The sequence below is a fragment of the Taudactylus pleione genome, unplaced genomic scaffold, assembly GCF_031769625.1.
Source record: "Taudactylus pleione unplaced genomic scaffold, aTauple2 ptg000437l, whole genome shotgun sequence".
Taxonomy (NCBI): Eukaryota; Metazoa; Chordata; class Amphibia; order Anura; family Myobatrachidae; genus Taudactylus; species Taudactylus pleione.
The window spans coordinates 4,446,845-4,460,492 of record NW_028284839.1 but is presented as its reverse complement, the minus strand read 5'-3'; the positions used below and the strand labels follow the sequence as shown (position 1 = coordinate 4,460,492).

At 44.5% G+C, this 13,648-nt stretch overlaps 1 protein-coding gene across 5 annotated transcripts in view; it reads left to right on the top strand.

The window, feature by feature from the left end:
- Positions 1–13,648, top strand: part of CHD5 (chromodomain helicase DNA binding protein 5) — a 276,672-nt gene that overhangs the window by 180,560 nt on the left and 82,464 nt on the right. For all 5 annotated transcript variants that reach the window (XM_088447742.1, XM_088447741.1, XM_088447740.1 and 2 more), the window contains exons 16-18: positions 1,266–1,403; positions 3,069–3,190; positions 13,303–13,476. In XM_088447742.1, coding sequence (XP_088303868.1) covers positions 1,266–1,403; positions 3,069–3,190; positions 13,303–13,476 — 434 coding nt within the window. The remainder of the gene's footprint in view (positions 1–1,265; positions 1,404–3,068; positions 3,191–13,302; positions 13,477–13,648) is intronic.

Sequence of the window (13,648 nt, the reverse complement as noted above, 5' to 3'; positions counted from 1 at the left end):
TACCCTTGTTATCTCTATTTCTACGAAGTCCATAGGGTTCCACAGGACTCCCGCCCTGTCGCACCTGTGCTGCAGATGGGCTTTGCTCTGGTCACCGGTTTTCCGTCTCCCTCTGGTGAGAATGTGATTCTTGTATGTGTCCAGATCTTTGTTCTCTCTCTTCCTTCTCCTCCTCCGGCCTATGGCTTGGTAACTAACTGAGGTGCCTTGGCTCGGGGGCGGGGTATAGGAGGGGGACCTAGTGCATCCTGGGAGGCTGAAAGCTTAACTCTTTGGTGCCCTGCGACTGACGTCACACCTATACCCCAAGGTATCCTGTGGAACCCTATGGACTTCGTAGAAATAGAGATAACAAGGGTAAGTTCTTACCATATCTCATATTTTAGTTCTGTCTCGCCCATAGCTTCCAGCAGTTGGGATCCTATTCCTGTAATACCACGCTGGAGCATGCCAGCTGTAGCTGCCTGTGACCATCTGAGTGCCTGAAAACGTGTTTCTAGACACACTGGGCCTGATTCACAGCGGAATGCAACTGCGAATGATTACGCACGCAGTTCAACTGCGATAGTATGCTAATTCATTGCGATCGCAGTGCCGCCGCAGCACTACATAAGGATGCCCAGTTTACCTTTCACACATCCGTAATATTGAGCAAGACTGCAAAAACATCGGTACAGTCGAGTACCATCGCAGCCGCACACTTGCACAAGCTCTGACCTCAGAAATTGCTAACTTTATCGCATTCTATCAGGCCGCAGGCTGCGTAGGGCATCGCAGTAGCTAATTTATGAACGCCCTGCAACGGCGTTCAAATGCATCGGCATGCCTGCGTTTCCCCGACCACCCCCTCGTCACCACCCACAAACAGCACTTCCTGTCAATCACTCTGCGATGGGTCTGCGTAGTCACAGCGATCGCAGTCCCGATTGCAATGGCCGGTTCGCCTACGCGCACTGCGATGCCTATGCATGCGCAACACGCAACAATTGCCCGATTCTGTGAGTATTAGCAACTGCGTTCATAGCTGAATCAGGCTTGTTGAGGGAAATGTACAACTCGGTTCATCAAAACTCCCGCAAAAAATATTTGGGTATGATTTTGTAAATGTGGAGTCCTGGCCAGACACCGGTAGCATCAGCCTGCTTATGTACTGGTGTTTACCTTAGGGATGGCATTATTTATTTAAACCGATTATAAAAATACTAAGCTTTAATTATGTCTTATATTAACATCATGCTCAACATTTAAATTTTTTTTTTATCTAGAAAGAAGCGCAAATAAAATTCCACGTACTGCTCACATCATATGAACTGATCACTATTGACCACGCCATCTTGGGCTCCATTGAATGGGCGTGTCTTGTGGTCGATGAAGCTCACCGACTAAAGAACAACCAATCAAAAGTAAGTCCATGTTGAAACTCAATAGTTTGAAGCGGTGCATTACCTGAATGGCACTAAAAAGGCACCCAACCAAACTCCCTTTAAACCGGCATGCAGTCAGGAAGCCGACGGTCGAAATGCCGACCGCCGGCTTCCCAACTGTCTAATCCCGGCAGGGGTCTAATGACGCCTGTCATTTTACCTATGCCGGGAGCACGACAGCCGCGGGGGGGAGGGTTAGGTTAGGAGCTCGCGGGGGGAACTTGGGTTAGGCACCCTCCCGGGAGGGTTAGGATTAGGCTAGGGGAAGGGGGGTTTAGGGTTAGGCAACCCCGGGGGGAGGTTGGGGTTAGCCCCCCCCCCCGGAAACTTAGGTTTAGGCTGCGGGGAAGAGGGGGTTAAGTTTAGGAACTTACAGGTGGGGTTAGGGTTAGGCACTTGGGGGGAGGATAGGGTTAGGCACACCTAAGGTAGGGTTAGGGGAGTTCGGTTAGTAAATAGAGAGAATTCTCACCTGTCGGGATCTTCACTGTCGGTGTTCCAGCGTCGGGATTCAAACCCGAATGGGTATTTCATATTGATCCCTTTAAACCACACCTCCCTAAAAAAGTGGGAGGCAAACCCGGGCAAATAATAGACCAACCTCAGGTGAGTATGTATAAAGCATCACTATGATCTCTGCCGGCTGCCCTTTATTAATAGTTGTTTAAAAGTTATAAAAATTTAAAACCTCCCCCAAAAAGCAGGGTAAGGTTCATAATTAACCAGCCCCGAGCCTCTGAGCCTAGGCTGGTTATGGAAAATCGATGGAAAAAACTATATGGGGTCCCCTCTATTTTCTAAAGAACAGGCTGAACCAGCTTGGAGGCTGAAGCTATAGCAGGGGCACACAGCATGGGTTCCCCCTGCCATAATGGAAATCAGCCCCAAACTGGTCGGCCCCGATCTGGAATCCCTGGGAAAGTGGAACCCCTCCACCCAAAAAAATGGGGTTGTCTACCCCCAAGGACAATCGGCCCAGGGCTTTTCTCTGCACCCACGGTGCTTTGAGTTCGGAGGTAATAGTAAAATAGTTATTATTGTTTTTTACAGGTGGACTATGGGTCCCAGTAATCCCGGCATGATGTCACTTATCGAACTAGCCTAGTACTAGTTATTAGAAAACAGGGGGGACCCCACACCTTTTTTTTCCCCTTTTTTCCAATACCAGCGTAGGCTCAGAGGCCTGAGGATGTTAAATGATTTGGGAAGTGGGACCCCACGCTGTTTTTTTTTTTAATAAAAATTTACAACTTTTAAACATTATTAATAAAAAGAAGCTTGCACAGATCAAAGTGATCTGTGCAGTACTTTAATTCCACCGCAACTTGACAGACGAATGCCATCGGATTTGCTGCGGAATACGGTATAGACGGCGGATGACAAATAACAGTCAAAACCGACGCATAGTAAATACTGTTGTTTTTTTTTATAGACTACAATTTGATGTTGATGCCCGTTGGTTTCAATTAGACAGCAGATCAGACACTTAGTAAATATACCGCATAGACTTTAACATTTCTATAATGTTTACCAAAGGTTTATAGATATAGCCAGAATTGTCTTTACCTTGTGTCAGCTAGACATGTAAAGTATTAATGCTTATTTATTGTCCTGGACTGCCACCATATAACGTTGGTTTCCAAGTTCTTTAGGGTATTGAATAGCTACAAAATTGACTACAAATTGCTGCTAACTGGAACTCCGCTCCAGAATAACCTCGAAGAGCTATTTCATCTTCTCAACTTCCTCACACCTGAAAGATTCAAGTAAGTCTTCCATGTCACAAGGCTTCCGTCAGCGGGAAACCAGATTGTTGTTGTAGTTTTTGCATTTAGCCATTTTTACGTTGGCATAATATATTGGCGGGTCATATTTAAATTTTGTTTTTACATTTTCCTGTTTCTTTACCCATTCTTGAGAACACACTGAGCTTAAACTGTGCTACAATTACCAGGTTCAGGCTAGTTGGCCCAAATAAGTTCCTAAATGTCCTGGGATCAGTTGGAGTCTGATTTACTGTATGGCACGTGAAAATCTACTGTTTTACTTTGATGATTTTCTTTGTGTGGGTAATTCCCTGTCAATCACACATGGATATTTGCCTCCACAAAGAGTTATGTTATGAGAGAGAGATTTGTTTTCCATCCTGTTATGTTTCTCTTTGTCTGCCTTTGCTTCGCTTTTCCTTCACATTTTTATAGAATAAAATCATTCCTCTCATCCCACCCACATTCCTATAACTTGGCCATTGAAGTTGAATTAATATAGTACGGGGTGGTGCTTCTTACTAAAGTATGGGGTGGTTCTCCTAACTGAAGTATGGGGTGCTTCTTACTAAAGTATGGAGTGCTTCTTCTTACTGAAGTATGGGGTGCTTCTTACTAAAGTAAAGGGGGATTCTTCTTACTAAAGTATGGGGTGCTTCTTACTAAAGTATGGGTGGTTTTTCTTTCTGAAGTATAGGGTGCTTCTTACTAAAGTTTGGGGTGGTTCTTCATACTGAAGTATGGGGTTCTTCTTACTAAAGTATGGGGTGCTTCTTACTGAAGTATAGGGTGCTTCTTACTAAAGTAAAGGGGGATTCTTCTTACTGAAGTATGGGGTGGTTGTTACTGAAGTATTTGGTGGTGCTTCTTACTAAGGTATAGGGTGGTTCTTCTTACTAAAGTATAGTTTGGTGCTTCTTACTAAAGTATAGGGTGGTTCTTCTTACTAAAGTATGGGGTGGTTCTTCTTACTAAAGTACTGTATAGAGTGGTTCTTCTTACTAAAGTATGGTTTGGTGCTTCTTATTGAAGTATGGGGTGGTTCTTCTTACTAAAGTATAGGGTGGTTCTTCTTATTGAAGTGTGGACTGGTTCTTCTTACTGAAGTATGGGGTGGTTCTTCTTATTGAATTGTGGGGTGGTTCTTACTGAAGTATGGGATGGTGCTTCTTATTGAAGTATGGGGTGGTGCTTCTTACTGAAGTATATGGTGATGCTTCTTACTGAAGTATATGGTGATGCTTCTTACTGAAGTATGGGCTGGTGCTTTTTACTGAAGTATGGGCTGGTGCTTCTTACTGTAGTATGGGGTTCTTCTTACTAAAGTATGGGGTGCTTCTTACTGAAGTATGGGGTGCTTCTTACTAAAGTTTGGGGTGGTTCTTCTTACTGAAGTATGGGGTTCTTCTTACTAAAGTATGGGGTGCTTCTTACTGAAGTATGGGGTGCTTCTTACTAAAGTAAAGGGGGATTCTTCTTACTGAAGTATGGGGTGGCTGTTACTGAAGTATTTGGTGGTGCTTCTTACTAAGGTATAGGGTGGTTCTTCTTACTAAAGTATAGTTTGGTGCTTCTTACTAAAGTATAGGGTGGTTCTTCTTACTAAAGTATGGGGTGGTTCTTCTTACTAAAGTACTGTATAGGGTGGTTCTTCTTACTAAAGTATGGTTTGGTGCTTCTTATTGAAGTATGGGGTGGTTCTTCTTACTAAAGTATAGGGTGGTTCTTCTTACTGAAGTATGGGGTGGTTCTTCTTATTGAAGTGTGGGGTGGTTCTTCTTACTGAAGTATGGGGTGGTTCTTCTTATTGAATTGACGGGTGGTTCTTCTTACTGAAGTATGGGATGGTGCTTCTTATTGAAGTATGGGGTGGTGCTTCTTACTGAAGTATATGGTGATGCTTCTTACTGAAGTATATGGTGATGCTTCTTACTGAAGTATGGGCTGGTGCTTTTTACTGAAGTATGGGGTGCTTCTTACTGTAGTATGAGGAGGTTCTTCTTACTTCAGTATCGGCTGGTGCTTTGTACAGAATTATTAATTTTCCTCTCTGGCTTTGGCGTATGCTCCATGGTAGTTAATGTGCATTTTTATGTATTGGCTTTTTTGATTAACTGTACCAACACTGCCACACTATTGTATACTGCCTTCTTTCTCCTTCATCCACTAGGGGACACTGGAGTTCAAGACAGTGGGGTATAGACGGTGGTAGAGTAGAGCCTGGCACTTTAAATAATTTAGAAGTGTGACTGGCTCCTCCCCCTCTATGCCCCATCAGCCCCAGTTTTTAGAATGTGCCCGAGAGAGCCGGTCGCACATCAGGCTGTCTCCAGCCTTTCTCATATAATTATATTTTAAGCTTTTATACAAGCACTGAGGACAGGCAGGCTGCTTACTGTGGCAGTCTGCCTGCTACGTGGGAGCCGCCGGGAGGGCACCACACGGCTACTGCAGTCTGTGTCCGGTGACCCTGAGGGGGGACTTTAAACAGAGTCATCGGACTCCATGAGGACCCGCCACAACTGAAACCGGTTCGTGTCCGGGTTTCCTCATTTGCCCCCCAGCCCAGCAACCCGGCCGCAGCAGTCCGTAAGTATATCCCACTACTCCTGACTAGCTGGAGTGGTGGGCCAAAACGCTGGGCTCAGGGACAGCGCACACTGCATGGCTGTCACACACTGCTCCTTCCCCCTGCCAGTGAAAGTGGTAGTGTCGGAGCTGCTGACTGACTTATTCCTAGCCATCCCCCTCCTATTAACGAGGGGATGGAGTCGGGCTCGTGCTCTAAGCCCTCATCTGAGAGCAGCGCGGTCTGCCGGTCCGTTAGCGCTGCTGCGCTGACATACTCTGCATTAGTCCCCCCGGGAAGGGACCTCAGAGGTACCTGGGAGGGCATCCTGCCGCGTTTAGAGCGGGCAGCAGCAGCCCCCCCATTATTAAAATGGCGGCCGCACTCGGCGCAAAGCCACGCCCCCCTTCGCGGCCCTAATTGCGGGGCAGCCCAACCAGCGGGGCAGCCAGGTGTGAGTAAGACAGACGCCGCACCGCTGCTCACTAAATAGTGCAGCACAGGCGAGGTCCTGCCATCTGGTGTAATGGCCGGCTTCAGGAGGCCAGACGCGTCCCTCTACAGAGGCAGTTGCAGCGCTGACAAGCAGCGCGATCCTTGGTAAGGAGTACCCGCGTAAAGAGGCTTCCCTTATTGAGCGGCCCAGCCTTATAAATGTATCTGCTGGTCCCGCACCCCGTTCTGCAGGGCCGGGAGGAAGGTTGTCTTCCCTACATTACGCCCAGCCCACTCTTTCCTAGTAAGTGGGCAGAGGCGAGCATAACAGTGCACGCGCGCGCGCACACACTGATAGCCGGGATTTTAGGGAAGGGCGCGTCATGCATAATAGCCGCGCCATCTGTACCACTGCCTGCCGCTGGTTAAAGGTGCAGTGCAGACCAGCGCCTGAAGAGCGCGGCTGCCTCCTAACTCCTGCAACAGGGTTAATTAGCGTGGGTATCCTACGCGACTCCCTCCTTCTCCCACGCTGGGAGTGCTGCTAGCACAAAAGTAGAGATAGGAGTATAGGGCTGGCTACAAATAAGTATCAGCGCAGGGCTCGGATCTCTCCACGGCTCTTGCTGTGTGGAGTTTGTATGTTCTCCCGGTGCAGGCAGCACTGTCTTTGCTTAGGCTGGTTTTAAAAAATTAGCAACGCTCCTCATCTAGATCTCAGGAGGAGATGCCGCGTCCCGCAGCTCCTGGCTGGGCTGAGCAGGCTTCCCTGTTAGCTATAACATAGGGCTAATAGCCTTACGTTATACCAGCACAATGCGGCTCCCCGATGCAGTGCTGTATGACCTTCACACTCCTGTCACAGCAGGACAGCATCACCGCTTTATACTATTAAGGGGGCTAGCAGCGCTGTGCTAACTGGAGTGTAGCAGTTTGCACACGTACAGCGCGGTATTCATGTACAAACAGCGCCCCCTGTTTCCCTTTTAAGGACTGTAGTTACTACTGCACACAAGCATGAAAGCTCAGTGCACTACCTGCAGCAGGGAGTGCTTTAGCGTGGGTCTCTTACGCCTTCCACACTGGGAGTGCTTCAGCGCAAAGGGTAGGGGAGGCCCTGTCCTTGTATGACAGGAGTTTAGTGCTAGCTACAGTGCATAGCTGGTTGCTAGCTGTATGGGAACTAGCCCAATTCCCTTTTGCACCATAACACCACGTTAGGCGGTTCTGAAAGAGGCCAGTTCAGTCGATGCATCACAGCTAGAAGCGAGGGATTGACGAGACAGTCCCGCCAATGCAGCGCCGCTTGGCAGGCTTCCCTTCGTTCTATAACAGAGGGCGCCTAGCTTAATCTAATGGCTTGGTATCTTAGCTTGTGAAGTATCATAGCCTCATGGTGTACTAGCTCTACTGTTCTGGTGCTGCTGCCAGAACTTATGGTTCTAGCATACCCTTCACTCTGGGTTAGCACATTTTGGCGTCCCATCCCCAGGCTTATGCCTCACATGGGCTCGCCTTAAAGAGGGGCAGTATCTTCCCATGCATATATGTGGCAGCACATATACTACATTACTACATATACTACATTATAGGCTGGTCTTAAAACCTTTCACCAGTTTTCTGTGCTTACTTTAGAAGGTATGCATATGTGCATCTATTTATTTCTCATGTGTTCCCTTCGGCAGCACATACAGGAAGAGGTTAGTAACGTGGCATTGCTGCCTCACAGCACTGAGGTGGTCTTTTTGATTCCCACTTCAAAAAATGGGTTAATCTGGCGCTAAAATGGCTCACCTGCTAAGGCGAGTACACCTGTAACAGAAGGGTCCCAGGATTGAAACCAGTCTGGGACAGCACGCAGCTAACATACCCTGCCCCTGCGCAGTAGCAGAGTGACGGCCACACGCGGTACATGAGCAGTCCCCCTGCGTGGGGGTAAGCCACGTGTATGGTATGTATATGTGTGTGTGTATATATATATATATATATGTAATATGTATATTGTATTTTATACTAGCCCTGCAGTAGAACATATACATGCTGGAGTGAATTTTGTCCTTGGGCTCAGTTCCTTCCATGGCTTTAATTTTTGCTCATGTTCTAATTTTACAATATTATTGTCACCTACTAAATTTGTATGTAGGTATGCATATGCATATGTGGATATCGCTTCTTATCCTTACCATAAGAGCAGGGGTAGGATCTGTTGTTATCAGTTTTATGTCTGATACCTAGCATATTGATAGAAGGCTGCGATTGGAGGCTGGACTCCTGATGCGGTAGATGGTACAATAACTCCGCTTAACACGATCTCTCCCGGGGGATTGGGTTGTGTGTATATACATGTATATGTGTAGGAGGCCTATACTTCTACAAGCATTAGGTTACCTATAATACCACGCATGGGAAGCCGCCAGGGATTACCAGAAGCTGTAGGCTATATCCATACATATTATATGGTGGCTCTATAATCTAAAGTCATGTGCTGCAGCTTACATAGTGATAGTCACAATTCCCTAAGGCATTGCTTCTAGTATGGACCCTAGCCATGTCACATGTATATAAGGATATATACTTATATAGCTCGGTTCATGTTAGTCTATATCTATGGCGCCCCGTTTCGGGGGACCTATTATCATTACAGTGATGCACTTGGTAGCAAACTGGTAAGACGCCCATTCCTTGTATGTATATTTCCTAATAATTGGGAAACAAAAACCTGTTTTCTGTTTAACCCTACTGGGGTTATCACTACTGCTATCTCCCTTCTTTGCTTGGGATAACTAACGAGTTCTATGTCTAAGTACAGGTACCCTTCTCAGTATCGATTCCGATACTCCATATTATTGTCGTATATCTCAATAGAATGAGTCTAAAGGGCCCTTAGGTACAATTCATATCTTGAAGGCCTAGGGCCACCTACCGATTTAGGCAGGGACAGACCTGGGTTATATTAGATTGGTGGGCATAATACACATTGTAAATATTTATGTAAGGATACTTAAACTAGCAGACCGTTTTTGGGGTATAAGTATAATCTTCAGATACACGTCTCTAATGGAACAGGCTCAGGTATAGAGTCCTGTTTTACGACCTTCTTGTCTCCACTAACATTCTGCTAGTTTCCACAGTATTTTCTACTGCACATCTCCAGACTGAAGTACGTGCTGTAGGGCATTGGTCTTAGCCCACTGAAGCTACTCTCTATTCCTAATGTGGCGGGTTGCTTTGCGATACAACAGGTCAGTGACATTCTACATTTCGGGCCAGAGGGCTTCTGGTCGCTCACAGGTGAGAGCTTACCCACTAATGCCTCGGTAGAGGCTCCTATTTCATGTAAACTGACATACATAGAGTTCTTCTCCCTTACTGCCTCCTAGCAGCCATCCGCTCTTTTAATCAGTTGGCTCTACACTTTAGAATTTTCCTGGAGTGTGGGTGCATAGTTACAACATTGAGAACCAATTCTACTAGAATCTGTTGGCGTTATGGACCAAAGCATATCTCTGGGCTACTGCACATCTTTACATAGAAGTGTGACAGTCACTATGTTCCACTCAGGGGGCCTGGTGGGTTTCCTGTTCAGTAGCTGTTGATATTTTTATCATACTGACAGGTACCTGACTGGTATCTTCCTGGTTGTTTTCATGCTATGTTCAGGCCAGCAGTTACTACTACCTATGCACTTCCATCATGTTGGAAGTTGTCCGTTGTTTTCTCTTTAGCGTCAGAGTTTCAGTTGCTGGTTTATTCCTGTTCTCAGAAGGGGTTGTACTGCGGTCTGACCCTCTGGAAGGTATTGTAATCTCAATCTTCTCGAAGCCGCCTCGGCCTCATGCCCAGGGTGATCTCCACTCGTTGGAGATTTCTATGGTCTCATCCTTCCGCTGGTTCACAACTTTGTAGTAGTTGGACTTTCGGAAGGGTTCAGGGCGACTGTGCGGCCTTGACTTTTACCTTATACTTTTTGTGAGGAGTCTGTGGACTCTCTGTTTTTGTAGATTGGTATCGTTATACTTCTATCTATATGAGTTATGTCCAGCAGTGCTGGTATTCTGCTATCTGCAAAATGTGGCAGCTTCCTGTTTCCGAATCTGGTACGGTTTCCTCGAGGTTTCTTCTCGGGTTACTGCCCTTCTCCTATGGATTCGGGTAGGAGTTCTCTGCTCCCAACAGTCTGGCTTGGTCTGTTTTCAGCTGAGTTTACAGTGTTCTGATGCTTCTCATCTGATGGTGTTTTCTCGCTAGCCGCTTATTCCATTCGATTACTGTACGTTGTGGTATTCTGTGTCTGTTCCGCACGGAGTTCTGGTTGTCTCCTGGCTCACGACACTTGATTCTCAGCTCTTGCCTTCCGTTGAACCTCCGGTTCTATGCGGTCCCTGTTCGGTTGCCCGAAGGGTCGGCATGTTCTCCGCGCTTCCCACCCGGGAGGTTGGCTTTGGGACGTCCCCACTGTCTTGAACTCCAGTGTCCCCTAGTGGATGAAGGAGAAAACAGGATTTTGGTACTTACCGATAAATCCCTTTCTCCGATTCCACAGGGGACACTGGACGCCCGCCCGGCGCGGCGTACCTGCCTGTTGTGGGTCTTTATATAGTTGTGTGGCTGCATGTGTTCCCTGCAGTGGTTTCCTCTGTTCTCCTTCAGTCGGTATTGTTCCGTTCTGTGGTCTTCTCCTCGTTTTCCTGTTGTCCTCCGTCTCCTCTCGGGCTCAGTTCTTAAACTGGGGCTGATGGGGCATAGAGGGGGAGGAGCCAGTCACACTTCTAAATTATTTAAAGTGCCAGGCTCTACTCTACCACCGTCTATACCCCACTGTCTTGAACTCCAGTGTCCCCTGTGGAATCGGAGAAAGGGATTTATCGGTAAGTACCAAAATCCTGTTTTCCCTACTTCCCAGTTTATCTCATGCCTATGTATCCCTTTGTTTAGGTTTTGCTAAAGTAAGTTTTGTATCCATTGCTGCAAAAAAAATGTTTATTTTTTTTCTACACTCAATTTTTAAGTTAGTAACTGAAGTGCTATTTTTAGAAATGCTGCCAGGATCTTTAACTGTGACATGTGCAAGGTACTGGATACCGTTGGCATTGATAATATATACCTGTATATAAAATGTTAATAAAGAAATACATTTACAAAAAGACAGTTGTGATCCTGTTGCCATGACTGATATCACGCTGACGACAGTTGTTCCTCCAACAGGTCCCAGTGAATGTAAGGTATTGTGGAGATTTTTTTTAATTATTTTTTTTAGCCACAATTTTGACCTTCAAAAAATCCATCTTTTTATTTCACAAATTGTCATGTATATATTTTATGCAGCTCAAATTTTTATTTTACACTTTAAGATCGTATTAGAACAGTAATTTTCCAGTTATGAGATTTAACAGTTGCTGTTTATAATTACCTGCATGTAGCATTTACCCAAGCCGATGGCCTGTGATTTTTGTTCACAATAGACTGTCTGCCGTCATACCGTCTCCAATCTTGTCCACATCATTAAGATCAGTTGTTTTCAACTGTGGAAAAAATATAAATCATGAATAATTCATAGGTGGGAGGCTTTTATGTCCTCTGAGTCACACAGATTGCATATTGATTACAGTGTTCTTGCAAGTGTTTTTTTTTTTTTCCTTTTTGCAAAAATGCATTTTTGCATACATTTTTGGATGGCTTAAACATTTTCCACGAGCTTCTTACTAAGAGGTTCATAAATAATATTTTAATCTGGTTCTGAATAATTTCTTCAAATATGAATATATCGCTTGACAGTTATGCAAAATATGTGTTCATTGTGCACAAAAAGAAGTAAAGCTGTTTCAAAGAATTAGCATATAAATCACATTCTACATTCAGCCGCGAATGTTCAACATTAATCCATGATTTTCCCTGGCTGCAGTAGTTTACTGTTCTAGTAGTATTTAAATGGGAACTAATGGGGTATATATTTCTTTAGGTTTCCATAATTCAAAGGTTATATATATATATATATATATATATATATACAGTGTATATATATATATATATATATATATACATACATACATACATACACAGTATATATTTATTTCTATTACATGACTATATGTACAATATATCCCTATATTTGGAGCATAGTGATGTCATTAATTCTACTCTCAGAGTAGATAATATTATTACTATTAGCATTTATATATAGGTTGCCACAAATTTCTGCAGCCATGTACATAGAGAGATCATTCCTGTAAAATATCAGCTCTATTTGGGGAGCAGTGTCACATGACTAACTGTGCACGTTCTGTGACTCACAAACAACGTAAATTGTATAATATAAGGAATAATGTTCCCTCTTCTGCAAAAAGCAAATGATTTTACAAGTCACCATATAGTTCAGTTAATGGGTTGGGTACAGGATACTGGCGCTCAGGATCCCGGCAGTCAGAATACCGGCAGCAGAATCCCGACAATCAGAATCCCAACCCAATTAGGTAAGTGCCCTAACCCACCTTTCCCACAACTTAACCCTAACCCTCCCCCTGAAGCCTAATCCCTCCTCCCGCATCCTAACCCTCCCCCTAGTGCCTAAACCTTACCCTCCATTTAACCTTAATACATTCTGGATTCCGGTGCCAGGATTCAGACTGCTGTCAGGATTCCGGAGCCGGTATTCTGAGCGCCAGCATCCTGGCCGCCGGGATGGTAACTTCATCCCTAGTAAATTAATAAAAACAAAACCTGAGGCCAAAGTAGGAATTACATTATTAATAAATTACCCTTACTAGGATGCAATGGATCAATATGTTATATTATGTGCCTGAAAACTATAGTTGGTACGATGGTATTTTATTTCCTATCTGCAATATATGTGATAATCTTATGTATGTTTTATTTTTTTTTTCTTACTTTAGTTGTCAAATTTGCATTCAGTTTGTTTCGTCGTAAATTGCCATCGGGCAATCTAAACTTTCTTCTATTCTGCGTGGGCTTTTATTTTTTGCTCGCTTTTTAATCATTTTCCCGGGTTCATTTTACTCCCAGACTTATAAACGTTGGAGTTGTGCCACTGGAACAGATACATCTTTCTTTCTGCACTTTACAAGCTTTCTATATAATTCTTCCCTCCCAGCAATCTGGACGGCTTCCTGGAAGAATTTGCTGACATCTCTAAGGAAGACCAAATTAAAAAACTTCATGACGTATTAGGGCCTCACATGCTGCGGAGGCTGAAAGCAGATGTTTTTAAGAACATGCCAGCCAAAACAGAACTAATAGTACGAGTGGAGCTTAGCCAAATGCAAAAGTAAGTGAAATCCTGTGAGACATTAAACTGTAGTCACTTTGCCTCAATATTTTTTTATAATATATGTAATGGTATTTAAAAATAAAAAAAAATCACAACATTAAAAAAAAAAAAATTATAACAATTAATTAAATTTAAAATGATCGCTGCACATAAAAAAATAAATAAAACT